We start from the raw sequence: 15,134 nt of genomic DNA, 5'->3' as shown, positions 1-15,134 counted from the left end.
CGGAGACTCAAAGGCGGAAAAGTACATGCGCCCCTCGATTTTCGATGCTTACGTGTCACTCTGCCATACGTCACAGTACTGTCCCCACGATTCCTAAACTAGGAAACCCTCCGAGGAATCAGGTTTCCGGACTCGCAGTTATTCACTCTCCTCAACGCGCTAAGCTCTGAGCGAAACGTGTCCCAGGAATCTTCTCTGATTTTGTTATACTGGTCTGTGCTCCTCTGAGCTCTGTCTTCTGTGACATGTACACAAATCGATGATGGGGCGCGTGGACTAGACCGAGACTCTCTTAAAATGAAAAGTGGTTTTGGTTCTCCGCAAAACCGCTTCAAGGTTTTGCCCAAAGAAGAGGGTAGTTAGTTGTAAGCTTTGCACTAAAACCAGCCTTAACTTTCCATATAAAGTATAGAAATCAGAAATCCGCATCATATAACAAGGTTTGGTTCTTTAGGAACATCTTCTTCTTCTTCTTCTTCTTCTTCTACCTTTTGTTTCTTCTCCAGCTTCTCTCTCTCTCTCCCCCCCTTCACTGAACTGTGCAATTTCCGGTAGTTCATCACCTTCATTCATCTTTTTGAGTATTATTCAAATTTCATATCAATCTTCTCCAAACTCCGAAGAGATGGCCGATCGGCTCTATTTTCCGACGGGTATTTCATATTTGTGGGAATTGAGAGGTGGTTTTTGGTGGTGATCTGGCAGGTCAAACCCTAGGAGGAAGGAGATCTATATACACACACATATCATGGGAAGAGGGAAGATTGCGATTCGAAGGATCGAGAATTCGACGAGCAGGCAAGTGACTTTCTCAAAGAGAAGAAATGGATTGCTGAAGAAAGCCAGAGAGCTATCAGTTCTTTGTGATGCCGAAGTTGGATTGATTGTCTTCTCCAGCACCGGCAAGCTTTATGACTTTGCAAGTACCAGGTAATTTCATTTTCCACACTATCCTTTTGTTCCTACCAAACCTCATTTCCAGATTCTCTCTCTGTTTTTTCGCTTTTGATCTTTACATATGCCTCCACTTTTTCTTGTTTATTTCTTCCTTTTTTCTTTGCCTTGTTTTGCTTCAATTATTATTATTAGTATTATAATATATATCTAGAGAGAGAGAGATAGAGATAGATAGAGAGAGACCTTGTTCTCACCTTCTTCATCCTTTTATTTAGGTGTCAACAGTAAGTTTAAGTGGAAACATCTATTTTAAAACAGCTTCGAGTTATGAAAATTTAGAATCTATAGTAAATTAATTTAGGGTTCATATATGTGTGTGCCTAGTTACTGGGCTTCTCATCGTTCAATATATATACAGATATATATATCTATTATCATCATTCAGCTTCAAAAGTAATATGCTTTGTGATGTCGGAAGTTATTCGTATATGGCTGAACTGAACTAAACACGCATGCGTATTGAAAAATATTTAAGGCTTCGTAGATTAAAACTTGAGCACGAACATCTAGAGATACCTTTTGCTTCCTTTGATATTCTTTTAGCGATCGTACTAGAAAGAGAAACCTTAAACTACTGCTGAAACCGACCTATTTCATAAATGAAAATCATCATCTCACTTCAAGCAATCTTTTTGGTTTTGGACGTGACTGATCAGCTGCACAGTAACTCTTGTTCTTTTTAGCCTAGCATTCATATAAAGTTATAAAAGCTACAAAGGGCCATCAGTGTCAGAAAACTGGCTAATATACCTCTTTTTGAGTGGTCAGAAAACTAATACCTTAATTATTATAGGCATATACTTTCTTAGTTCTTTTCTTCTTTTTGACATCAAAGGGGACGCATAGTTTTTAGCTTTATTATTGGTGATGATTAATACATACACATATTCTTGAATTTGTGAAAGTTGCACCAGAATTAAATTCCGTTGAATAATACACAATATTGATCTCCTTCACCCAAATCATTTATCATGACAACACATGCATGCCCATGAAGCACAGTGCCGATAGAAATCAAGAGATATAAGAGATTAGTTATTTTTCTCAATCGATCATATACTACAACACCGAAGGACCTAAAACTAGAAAAACACTTGTTTTAGCAGCAATTAATTAATTACAGTAAATTGCTGTTAATAAGCTTTAACAAAGCCGGCGCGAAATATGTAGGACGTCTTTTGATAGCAACTACAGCCAAATTGTTGTTAAAACACTTTAGGCCCTGTTTGCCATTATAATTAAAATCACTAATAAGCACATTTTACGTAAGTCGAGACAAAATTCTTCTAACATATTTATTTCGTATTCTATAAATCATGATTGAAAAGCTACTTATAAGTTATTTCAAACAGGCCCCTTAACAACTTTAGTGACAGTTAAACACCTAACTGCTGCTATAGTACTAAAGTGGTAGCTGAGAGTAATTGCTGCTATTGGTGCTATATATAGGAGCCCCAAGACTTGAGGAGTTACTCCTAGTATGATTATCATGATGGTTAAGTGCAAAACTACCGCTAATCTTTAGTAGCGGTTAAGTTTAATTTAACCATCACTGTCATTGTATTAGATGACAGAATTCAAACATTACTTTTAACTAGTTGCATGTAAGCTCCTTTTATAAATGAAAGGTCTTGTGATGTTGCTTCAAGCCGTTAATGCTTGCTTCTTTAATTATAAAAGTTCAAACATTACTTTTAATAGAAATTCTAGTCGCATCATACAATACTATGTGACAATAGTTTTTGTATTGTTTTCTGACATGAAGACAAACATCATATTCAAAAAATCACATCCTACTCCCCCTATCATCTTACGATCTCTGTTTGATATAGTATGAAGTTATCCAATATTATTTGAAAATTAGAGTTGGGGAATATCAACTATATATATTAATAATTAGTTTCAACCTTTTTAATTTTTTTCTAAATCAATTTTTTGACTGATAAAGAATATTAGATAAAGAATGTTGGGCAGAGGTCTAGTGAATATCCTTAATATTTGAATCTTCCTTGAACCTCAATAGAAATATTAGAATAAATGCACGGTTTAACAACTAAAAGTGGTTGAGTGAAGTAGAAAAGAGATTCAATGTCCTTTCAATAAAATTTTAGATTAAAATACTCATCCGATCCTAAATATAAGACTCATTTTATAGTATAATTTACACTACAAAATAGATCATAGATTTAGAACCAAAGGAGCACCATGTTACAAAAAGAAACTATTTTCATTTAGAACTCGACAATACCTAAATTTTAAGTATTTAGCATGCAATGACTACTCAAATGAGCTGAGCTTATGTTCATGCATGCCTAGTGGTTAGACATACTTGGAGATAGAGATATACACACTTAATTATATCAAAAGGATCAATGATAAGAAGTGGGTGGTCAATAACCAAAAGGGGAGCATAGCTGTTTGACTATATTATGATCATTCACATGTGCATGGAGATTGTTGGGATCAAGTGTGTGAGAGAGTAGAAAGTGACAGGTACACAGATAGTGTTGAGTTACCAAGAGGTCAGGTCTAGCAGAAGGGACTAATATCTCACAATGTGACGAACCAAAATTCGAGCCTTAGATGGAGAGATGCTCACATTTAGTGTCTAATGGTATCTCGAACAAGATTATTTTTAATAAAAGAATATTTGTAGTTAGCAAGAGATATGGTGTTGAGTGTAGTTCCTCACAAATTTGATTGAGAATGCTCAAAATTGTAAGCTGTAGTGCTTTGACAACAAAACGCTGCAACTTATTTATTTTTTAAAAATAAAAAGCAAGTTGTACCTCGTGTTTTCTAGATGCTAAAATTCTACAAAGTTAAAATTAAACAGAAATAAGCACCACAACTATACTTTTATATAGTAGTGATGTCATCTGACTTTTAAGATGAAAAGATATAGTCAAGTCTATTTGTATACTTCGTCTTAAACTGGATTGATTATTGTGTTCAAAATTGATATTTTCTTTTAAATTGACACCAACAATTTGATTTTGAAGTAACTATATAATGCATATTGTAACAAATACTCTTTTACGTTTTAGTCATAGGGTAATTTACAAAAATAAATAAATTCCATGGTCGAAAAATTTACAGAAAATAAATATTAAGTATTGTGTGCAAGCTGCCGTGTGTGTGTGTGATGACGATGTATCATTTTCAAGATATATATATATATATATATATATATGAAAAAGTTTCTAATTAAATTGAATGAATATCGCAACTAATTAAATAATGAACTGAACGATCTTTAATATTGAAAAATTATTATTTTCTCTGTTTTCTTAGAGAAAATAATTTTATTATTTTGTAAAAGATAAGTAATGCTGCTCACTTTCTCACACACAAAAAATCAAATGGATGTCATGGCTCATCTGCTCGCGCCTCAACACAGATTTACATATATTAAAGAATCAAAAGACCTTGAATTTCATTTCAAACTTCATTTTACATATTGCATTGACGCACGCTTGGTGTATGGTAATAATAACAAAGAAAAATTCAAGTATTATCAATAGACTAAATAAGAATAGTTCTTCCAACATGATAATGATCAGTCTTTTGAGTTTTGGCCTTCTAAAAATAAAAAATATCAAAATCGTGTATTGATCCATGATGAAATGAGAAATTTTCTTTGGTTACAAAAAACATGTGAATTTCATGTCAATGATGAATGTAAAACTTATAGTTTAATTGAAATATTGATATTTTCATTTTCTTGCGTATTAATCAAGATTGAGATTTTGCCTGACAAAAGTACACGTCAAAATAAAGAGAAACACAAACCTTTGTGAGTACTGATATACACACGTGGACTTTTAAGTAAGATTTATCTACCTCTGTCTGGAGTGGTGAAATGATGATGATCATTTCATGAATTTGTATTTCAAATTCTAATTATTCTGTAAATTTGCGTTGACGTAACTGATATTCACATGTGTGCTTGTAATTAGATTGGTCAAAGATCTCACAAGCACGGTCAAATCATGCAGAAATTCATTATAGTGAAGTTCTGTTGACTTAGGGCCTATGGGATCAGATCATAATAATCTGATGCTGACATTCATAGGTTGCTGCTTTGAGGAAAGAAAAGCTACAAAAAAAAAAATTACAAGTTTTGAGAATATGTGAAGTGACAAAAATGCATTTTGATCATGGCTCATGAAGCATTTCTTCATCTGAAGCATGAGAAAACATGGGAGATTTTAAAGGAGATACTTGGGAAGTAGTGATGTTGAGGAACGATGAGGTTTAACTTTGCTTAAAGTGGGGAGGGGTGGATCATGGGATTGATGTTGCTGCAGATGATGCGTTGATGTTAATGAATGCAAGCAGGAGTAATGTAAGGTTGAGTGAAAATTGTTGACAAATCATGTACTTCAATCACATAGTAGAAGGTTTTAATGGTTTAAATATAAGTTACTTTGTAGAAAATCAATAGCATTAACTTTTTCGCCACAAATGCCCATATTGCCCATATTTCTTGTCTTGTAGATAGCGATGGTATAAGAAAGAAATTATAGATAATTCACGTAGGTTGATTTCAATTGGAGGACAATACTAGAAAGTAGTGATAATTTTTGATAATTTATACTAGTTTTAATCACTTTCTTTAATTTGTGTAAAATAATTAAAAGCGAGTTACATTTTAGGATAAAAAGAATGTATGTCTTTCAAAGAATACATCCCATCATCTTTGAGGTCAGCAGACACCGTGGCCATAGTTGGTGGGAACAGAATAATGAGGAAACAAAGAAAATGACAGGAGTTTAATAGGACACGGATGGCTATAATACAAGAGTTTAATAGGGAACTGATGGAGGACTCTGAATATCCCTGAATCCTCAAGGGCTGTTTCTTTAATGGGTGGTCAACTTTGTTGAACATAGTGATGCATTTAGGAAGAGCATGCCCTTGACAAGTTTAAAGAGAAACTTTGAATTGCTAGGCTATGGGAACGAAAACCCTCCATTGTCTTATGCCCTCCATATTCAGCTGAAGAAGAAAATTTTAATCATATCTGTTGATTAAACTTGATGTTAGATAAAATTGAGAATCAATCAAACTCTTCTCTATTAATAAAATTTGTAAACAATGCTGCATGATGTCAATGTGCTTTGACTATAAGGTAGAATTGGCATATTAATTGAAGTTGATATACATCTCATATCTGTTGGTTGCAGCATGAAATCTGCTATTGAGCGATACAACAAGCTTAAGGAGGAACATCTGATGCTTATGAATCCTGCTTCAGAAGTCAAGGTAACGCAACTCATGCGCCACTCTTCTATATCATCAAGCTAGCTTACCTGTATGGTTTAAGAGAACGTACAAGTGAATTATCATTTAAGCACTTTATGTATAAGGATTGATGTTGTAACGATCTTTAATCCAATAGTTCATATACGAATAATGTGTAATTGGCAATAGAAGCATGCATGAGTGTATGGTGTATCCCCCACGCATTCTGGAAAATTTTATTACAATGGAGACAATTTAAGTGTTTTTTTTTTGGGTAAAGGAAGAGGAATGTTTACAATGTGAACAATTTAGAGAACAAAAGGGAAAAGAAAATTGGCATTTGGAGACAAAGCTGAAGGAGGCTCTTACGTTCAACTGGTCTTGTATTTCAAAAGACAACATCCTTCATGCTCCTCTTTCTTGAACCAAGCCCTATACCTTTCATGCAATCATACGTTGAATGAGACCCATATTTTATAGAATTTATCAAACCAATTCCTTGGAAATTGCTTTAACCAATAAAGAGACCTTATCATTTTTCTTGAGCAATCCTTTCATCTTCAATCAATATTCCCTACTTGGATTTCCTTGACTATCATTCCTTGGACATGATGGGAAATCTACCCTGGAGAAGCATTACCTCATATCTCACTATTCTTCTTCCTTCAAGAATAAACCATTAGGTCTTATCTCACTATTTCCTCATCTCCTGCATGATTGATTCTCTGCATTTATAGCAATTCAGTGCTTCTTGGATTTTGTTCGGAATTCTTGTCCTGTGCTTCAGATGTGAGCTGCTCATCATAACATTTCTTTCTCATTTTGTTTTTCCATTTCTCCTTTCCATGTCTAGCACATGAATAGGGTAGTGACCAGGAGGCAAATGAAATTCACGGAATGAAATTATGGCTTGAGTGCCTTGAGTTTGCCAGGCCCAAGATTTATTCTATTGATAATTGATAGTATCCATGGCATTTAAAATAGAATCCCTCCAGAAATTTTTGGGTAGATCTAAGGTAAACAGAGCAAATTCTAGAATGGATAATGCCACCTTCTTGAGGGAAGTGCTCCAACGAATGATTGAAGGAAGTGGCAAGTTGAAAAGCTCATCATTGATAGGGCCTCTCGCCTCATGTTCGATGAGTCTGGTTTCCAATAGGAATCAAGCTCCAATTCCATGTTGCTTTGAATAGCTTTAAAAGCGAAACAAGGCATTGCCTTTTGCTTCATTGAATATTTTGCACGTCTGGATCACACACAGACACAGACACAGACACACAATTTTGATGCTCAAAACTGAGCGGGACACTAGTTTGAGAACTTTGGGACTTGATTTCCTATAATTGATATTCTATAATCAGCAATAAATCCATACCCCAACTGTCGGACACGGCAAGGTCGCTAAAAGTCACACGATGGATGACAGCGATGGCTTGGAAGGTATGTGTTTGTTTGAGGGATAAGAATTTCTTGTATATTTGGATATCCAGCATACCTCACATTGAAAAGTAACAATACTTGCACTGCATAATTAAGCGTCTTAGACATACTACATCCGGTCATCAGCTAGTTGACTAATTTGAATAAATTAAAAAATATATAAATTAGTTATTTATAATAAATAAATATTATTTTTCTTCAAATATTCTTATTAATCAAATGTTTTGGTTAAAACTACCATTATTATAATTAAAAAGACTCTCAAAAAAATTAAAAAAAAATGAGAGACAAAATAGATTGAAATTTTATATTTAAGACCAAAATAAAAATTAAAAATAGTATTAGTTAAAACAAAATGTTAACTGCTATAACCTTTCTTCTATTCTTCCCCAGAAATGCAGTTTTTTTAATTTCTTTTTGGGGGGGGGGCTGTTTGGGATTTTACTGTATAGATTAGACAAATTCAGTGGACCTGGGCCCAGCCCATAATAGTCCATATCTGTCAGGCACTAAGCCTTCCGGTTAACCCTAAGAAAAACTCCTCATTCATTAGGAGGTCGACTTAGGATGAATCTTTCAACCTGGTGCACCAAATTATCCAACATACTAATTTAAGGATATTAACATACTAAGAACCTGTTCTATTGTGTCAACTCCACCAATGTGGAATCCTCCTTTGAAATTGTGCAGCCCTAAATCATGGGAATGCAAAGGTTGCCAACAATCATCCTATTGCGCTCCACGGGGTACTTAGGGCCAACTTTTATTTATTTATTTGCTGGGGGCCCCACCCCCGCGTGTGGTGGGGGAGGCAGGAAGGATACACATGTCCGAGAAAATGAACATTAAATGAAACTACATGGATCAGAGTGATCAATTGCATCACTATCTAATGAAGAAATTTAGCCCTGCATCACACAAGTTCTTAGCCAAGTGCTAGAATTGGAGCTTCCTAGTTTACAATTCTTCGCACTACTAGAAATTAAATTAAAAATTGTTAATTTTCATATGATCTAATGTGATCATCTGTATTTGCTAGCTTTGGCAGAGAGAAGTAGCAAGCCTGAGGCAACAACTACAGTACTTGCAAGATTATCACAGGTAAAGGCTTAACACCCAACTGTCACATGATTGTATTAGAAGCCAAGAAAAAATTAATAATAAAATGATCTATTAGATAGGTGATGAAAGTGATTTAGCGGCCATTAAAAGCTGAACTTAGGAACAAAGAAAAAAAGAAAATATAGTCACATGAGAATAGGAAAATACACATTGTGGCATTCGAGCAATACAATGAACTCCAAGAAGAAAGCAACCAAAAGACTAATCTTTGGATCAGCCGATGAATGCCTCTTTCACTGAAAATTTGCAATTATCCTCAAATGTACCATTACTACGTACCCAAAAAAAAAAAATAAATTTTTTTTTACCTATTCTCCTAAAAAGCTACATGCTTAGACTAGAAACAAACTTTGGTCTCAGGAGGTCTAGTCCCTCCTCATCCATAACAAATTACAAATGCAGCAGCTCCAGCACCTATGGAAGCATGGAAAATCCACATTCAAAAACTGGCTGGCAAGGAAGACGAACTAAGCCACATAAACACATAACAATTACTTGTAGATATCCAATGTGGAGCTCCAACACCACAACTGCAGAAGTAATAATAGAACTATGCATGAAATTTCTATAATTTCTAAGCCTTCAAACACCCTCAATCACAATCCGGAAAGCTTTTGATAACTTTCTTTTGCCAAATGCAGGCAACTGATGGGCGAAGAACTTTCTGGTTTGGGAATTAAAGAACTACAAAATCTGGAAAACCAACTAGAGATGAGTTTGAAGGGTGTCCGCATGAGGAAGGTATGAGAGCTCAATTCAAATCAAAATCTATTTTAAGCATGACTCTCACATGAACATTCATTTCCCTGCAGGATCAAATTTTAAATGACGAGATTAAAGAACTACACCAAAAGGTTTCTAGATATTTTCCATTGTTCCTTCAAAGTTCCAACTAAGGCCTCTCTGCAGGTTCTGAGTAACTTCTACTGATATTGCAGGGAAATCTCGTTCATGAAGAAAATGTACAACTTTACAAAAAGATAGACATCATCCAAAAAGAAAATGCAGAACTGAGAAAGAAGGTATCTGATCAAGAATTATATCAGATATAACGATAAGAACTGTTGTACATCTTTTCATATTATATACACGCATGTCTCAAGAGGAAATGCATGTATGATCAACAAGCATGCACTCACGAGAACCACATCAATCAGGTTTTGTTAGTGTATTAGGCCAGTGTTGTTCATTTAAAAGGTAAGAGTTTCATTTCTTCTTCAGAAGCCTGAATAGAATTTTTAAATCATAGGTTTATGAAGCACAAAGCATGAACGAAGAAAATGGGACATCCAATCCTTCATACCCTATAAGCAACGGGTATGATTTACATGCACCAATCAGCCTCCAGCTAAGCCAGCCACAGTCTCAGCACAACGAACCACCGACCAAAACCATGAAACTGGGGTACTCACTCAAACAGATAATATAGAACATGCAGCTTGAGTCCATCCAATTTCACCTCTCACAATTGCACATGCTAATCACCTATTTTCTGTATCAGATTACAGCTGCATAAGCCGAAGCCAGTCAACAATCAAGGTTGGTTGTCTGACAACAAGCTGTCAACAACCAGGCCCTGACAACGAAAGCAAAGTACTGCTACTCATAGTTCAAATCTTCAACAACTGGTATGAGATGTTCTATCATGAAGCATGGTAGTTACAATTAAGCATCTAACATACCGCCTGCCTGTGTAAATTTCATGCAGTAATGATACCATCAAATGTGGGTTCTGTTTCCTTTTTTTTTTTTTTTTTTGGGGGGGGGGGGGGATAATGTGCCTTCTGTTACAATTTCTATATCTTCTGTGATAAATTGGATGGAATTCAGATTAGTAGCCATTGTGTAAACCTTTAACAAGCTATCACAGTAGGAAAGACAAGTATTCAGATGGTGGAATAAAGGGGATTCACATTTTATTACGTCTCTTATTGATCAGAAAATTCTTGGTGCATTTTATAAGAAGGGTTTTGATCATAGCATATTGATCAGATCCCTTGAGCTGAAAATAAAATATAACTAAATATTAATTCTCTCTTTTCTTTGGATATCCCTGTGATAAAGGATGATAAGAACTAAAGAAGAATAATAACACAATATAAACAGTAAAACAATAAATAATAACTAAATCAGTCACTATTTTCAGCACTGCCCCTCAGGCTGGAGAGTATGTGTTTATCATTCCTTGCTTGTTATCTCAATTCTTCAAACTTAACATGAGCAATAGTGTTAGTCATCAGATCAGCAACTTGGGCACTGGTAGCAACATACAATTAAACCAGAGTTGATCTTCTCCTCAATAAAAGGGCAACCTATTTCCACATGCCTTGTTATAACATGATGTACAAGATTTTTGGTTATTCTGATGATGGCCCTGTCACATACATAACACTACCAGTGGCAGTTCCACAACTAGCCTCCATTCCTAGAGAAGTCTCATCATCCGTATTCCTTCACATATGCAATTGCAAAGTGCTAATGGTCACAATTCTACATCAATGGTGTTTCTATCTTCTTTTTTTGGCTTCTCCATGGCACTAAATTTCTCCCCCAACTGTCAAGTACCAAGTACTGGATCTTCTATTAGTCATGAATTAGACGTCCTGCAAGCCCTTGATGCATACCAATCGGCTTTCCTTCTGGAGTCTGACCTATTCTAATGTGTCAACTAGTTTACACGACCTCAATCTCTTTAAGGAGATGTATGATGTGCTTTCTCCAAGATGCGTCATCTTTATTTTGTACGATGCCCCATCCCCAGAAAATACCTCATTTGGCCAAGGCTTTTAATGTGTAACTCTGCTCCAAGATTTCGTATCAGTTTGCCAATCTCATTACTTGTCTCATGTATCATCTACAAATACAACTAGAATGGCTAGTTTTTCATTTGAACCACATATGACAAATAGAGTATGATCATCTTGACAACATTTATAAAAAAACACATCCTAGGAGTGTTTGAGTACATATATACACTTCTTAAGTTTGCATAACTTATTGCCATATACTTCAACCTCCAAGCCCAGTGGGATTTTCATGTAAAAATCTTCCTTGAGATTGCCATTAAGTGTTATTAACAACTAGTTGTTGTAATAGCTACTCGAAGCCAGATAACATAGAGAGTAGAAGTTTGATGGTGTTAAACCTCACCACAGAAGTTCACAGTCTATGATGCTATGGGTTTGTCTGAAACCCTTAGCCACCAACCTTGGTTTATGACAATTGATACTTCCACCAAGAATTTTTTTTTTTTTTTTCCATGAATACCGATTCAAGCCCTTTTGTAGTCTTTCCAGATGGAAGATCAACAACTTCCCATATTTGATTCTTCCGAACGACCCTTAACTTTTCTTGAATTGCCTCACTCCATTCCTGCTTCTTTGCAGCTTTCTAAACATTTGTTTGAAGTTCCTCCTCTACATTGTGCACAAACGCCAACAACTTAGGAGAAAGCCTGCCACAAGCAACAGATTTATTGATTGGGTGTTGTCATGTGTTTCTGCATATTAGGTGTAGGTAGCAAAGGTAAGGGTTGCAGAGGGTTAAGGTTCCAAGACAGCCATTCGTTAGGATTTCTGGTATTAGATGTCTCCCTCTCAATTGGTGTCTTGCTGTAAAAGGGCACACGTTCAAGCATTAGAGCCATCAGCAACAGGGACACGCAACTTTTAAAAATTAGGAACAAACTTTCTAAGTATAGAAACATCACCAGCCATATGATCAGGTCCATTCAAATTATTTTTTTGGGCTCAACATCAAATGGAAAAACAACGCAGGTGGTACCCAAGTGATTGAATATCCCATTTATCGGCACTCACGCGTGCACAATTCTCACTTAAGTGCGGACAAAAACCCACCCTCACTGAGGGTGGATGCACAGCCACACAGCAGCCACTCCCACAAAATTGATAATTCCAGAATTTGATGTCTTTTCACATCAAGTGTACCATTACAACAGGTTTAGTAGCCTCCCCTATAGGTACCACTCCTTGTCATAGTTGATAATCCTCAGACTTGTGACGGATAATGGGGCTACATTCAGTATCATGCCATCATGGGAAGAGACAAATGTTTGGTTTGATTATTCCTTGTTCATTGTTGTAGATTCCGAACTCAATCATAGCCAACGTATAGTTAACATGGCTTAAATAACTTGTGCAATGATAGGAGATTCACATTTTATTTCAACATCTACTATTGATAGAAAATGCTTAGTACCTTTTACTAGAACAGTATATCATAGCAGATTGATCAAATCCCTCTATACAAAAATAAAATCTAGGTAAATCCAAACTACCTTTTTTATTAATAGATATTCCTTAAAGAAAGGAAGATGACAACTACAGAATAATGACATAATATAAATTGCGAAAAAAATAAATAATGACTAAATTATTCACTATTTTCAACACATTTTATTTATTATTTAAATCCTTTCTTATCACATGTGCAGTCAAAATGAACTAAGAAAAAAATGTAATAAAATATATATATTAATTTCAATTCCAGAAAATGCTCTTAAGAAAATATTAGTTCATTTGAGTTCAGAATTCTTCACGTAACTATTCAAGCAGCTGCTGGTAAGGTATCTGAAAATAAAAATCTAGTGCCACAATGCTGAAATTATTGAGCCTAAATTTGAGCATAAAGTAAATTTCAGCCACATAGAAACTCAAGCAAGCTTAGCACATAAAAACACAAGACCTGACGCAAAAACAGAAGGCATCTACCATGTCATAGGAGAAACTTTGTCTTGTGAGCAAACAACTCCAAATATATTTACCTAACTACAGCATGTAGGATTACCAAGTTGTCTGTCAACCATAACATAATATGAAAATGCTCACCAATCACAAAAGAAACTGCAATATGTACGCATCGTATATACCGATGTTTAAGCACCACAAGTGACAATAAAACAAATCACATCTTCTAAGAAGATGAGCTTTGGGGGTGGATGACAGTCCGTAAGCCACGTGTTTTTGTTAAATGAAGAGATATTTTTTCTTCTCTCATCTATATTCAGATGAATGAGATGCTATACCACCACAGTCTTCAAAGACTGCTTTCAGCCACGACAGCTAGCAACTGATTCAACTCTGCCAAGTAAAAATTTTGGCATTCTACAAGCATGCAAGTTTAGTCCCACAAAGGTGTAATGTCCCAAAGATTTCTATACATTTAAGATATTAAGATATGCCAATTAACTAGATCCAAATATCAAGTGTTGATCAAAAAGTCAAGCATCCAATGGGCTTGCGCCCCTCCTTATAGTGGTTATCCTTGTATCGTGCCAAAGAGGCAGTGAATTGGGCTAGACAAAGAGGACACGACATTCCAAAGACTTTTCTGAACTTCATAAAATGATGTATTCATTTATAATGAGAAAAAAAATATAAAAAGCTATGGCAAGAAATACTCAGCACTCATAGTTTGATAAATATTTGGACATCAAAATAATGAGGTTTCCATGAGAAATCAGAAATCACATATCTATACAAGTCAGACAGGCAAAGCAGACATCTAGAGGGCTGTCAGAATCTAATCGTATGATCCATCAAGGCCAGATGGCTATAAAGCAGCAACCATGTCAGTGTAGTCACATGCAGACTGTGTAAGATGATTTTATCAAAGGAAACTCAGGATATGAGTTACTCAATTGTTGTTAAAAGCCAATTTCTGGCAGCCACTCGGAAAATCAACTGTGTAAGATGATTTTATCAAAGGAAACTCAAGATATGAGTTACCTGATTGTTAAAAGCCAATTTCTGGCAGCAACTCGGAAACTCAACCGTGTAAGATGATTTTATCAAAGGAAACTCAGTATATAAGTAACTCAAACGTTGTCAAGATAATTTTTATAAACATTTATATCTGCAGCAATCTCGTTGTCATTGCAAAATGCACTTTAGAATGTGAAATATTATTATTTGGTAATATTTCATTCTCTATCATATTTATAATGTGAAATATTACGTTGGCAAAAAAAAAAAAGGATGTGGAATATTAAAAAATGCACTTAGATGCGCTACAAAACTGTAAGTTTCAAGCCTCTAACATTTTGTGCTGCTCTATAATTTATCACCATGATTTTTAAAAGAGAGTAAGGAAAAAAATAGTAAGCTCATATGGGGAGGGAAGGAGCAAACAACAACAAAAAACCTTATCTGACTAAATAAGGCTGACGACATGGATCACATGATACCAAATATAAACACAACATGCTAAATATTCCGCTCTGACATTTAATTGCAGAAGAAATTTGATTTGTTTCTCAGCACCGGTTAGTTGACAAGGAAAACCCCCTAATTATTGGTAGCAACAAGTAAACCCGTGCACTGATTTCTAAATACTTAATTTATTAGCAA

General features: G+C 35.2%; 1 protein-coding gene across 7 annotated transcripts; it reads left to right on the top strand.

Moving 5' to 3' along the window:
* The first annotated feature begins 359 nt into the window (after nt 1-359).
* Nucleotides 360-11,628, top strand: LOC114758875 (MADS-box transcription factor 23). 7 transcript variants are annotated; one of them, XM_028947985.1, is made up of 9 exons: nt 360-440; nt 706-930; nt 6,147-6,225; nt 8,693-8,745; nt 9,408-9,507; nt 9,579-9,620; nt 9,705-9,788; nt 10,016-10,191; nt 10,268-11,628. In XM_028947985.1, the coding sequence occupies exons 2-9, from the start codon at nt 749-751 to the stop codon at nt 10,344-10,346; spliced, it is 795 nt and encodes a 264-aa protein (XP_028803818.1). In that variant the 5' UTR covers nt 360-440; nt 706-748; the 3' UTR covers nt 10,347-11,628. The 7 variants fall into 7 exon arrangements, with proteins under 7 accessions (XP_028803818.1, XP_028803825.1, XP_028803806.1 ...); XM_028947992.1 differs by having other exon boundaries at nt 8,684-8,745; nt 10,016-10,170; XM_028947973.1 differs by having other exon boundaries at nt 8,684-8,745.
* Nucleotides 11,629-15,134: the final 3,506 nt, after the last annotated feature.

The sequence above is a fragment of the Neltuma alba genome, unplaced genomic scaffold (assembly GCF_004799145.2).
Source record: "Neltuma alba isolate B1F8T4 unplaced genomic scaffold, ASM479914v2 tig00001552_pilon, whole genome shotgun sequence".
Taxonomy (NCBI): Eukaryota; Viridiplantae; Streptophyta; class Magnoliopsida; order Fabales; family Fabaceae; genus Neltuma; species Neltuma alba.
The sequence above is the reverse complement of the archived record's forward strand: the minus strand, read 5'-3'. Positions and strand labels throughout refer to the sequence as shown.

What these genes read in the sequence shown, in the direction of transcription:
- LOC114758875 (XM_028947973.1), top strand. Translation starts at nt 749, where the DNA reads ATGGGAAGAGGGAAGATTGCGATTCGAAGGATCGAGAATTCGACGAGC. An exon ending in TATGACTTTGCAAGTACCAG is followed by an intron (nt 931 to 6,146) that starts GTAATTTCATTT and finishes TGTTGGTTGCAG; the next exon opens with CATGAAATCTGCTATTGAGC. An exon ending in TACTCACTCAAACAGATAAT is followed by an intron (nt 10,192 to 10,267) that starts ATAGAACATGCA and finishes TTTCTGTATCAG; the next exon opens with ATTACAGCTGCATAAGCCGA.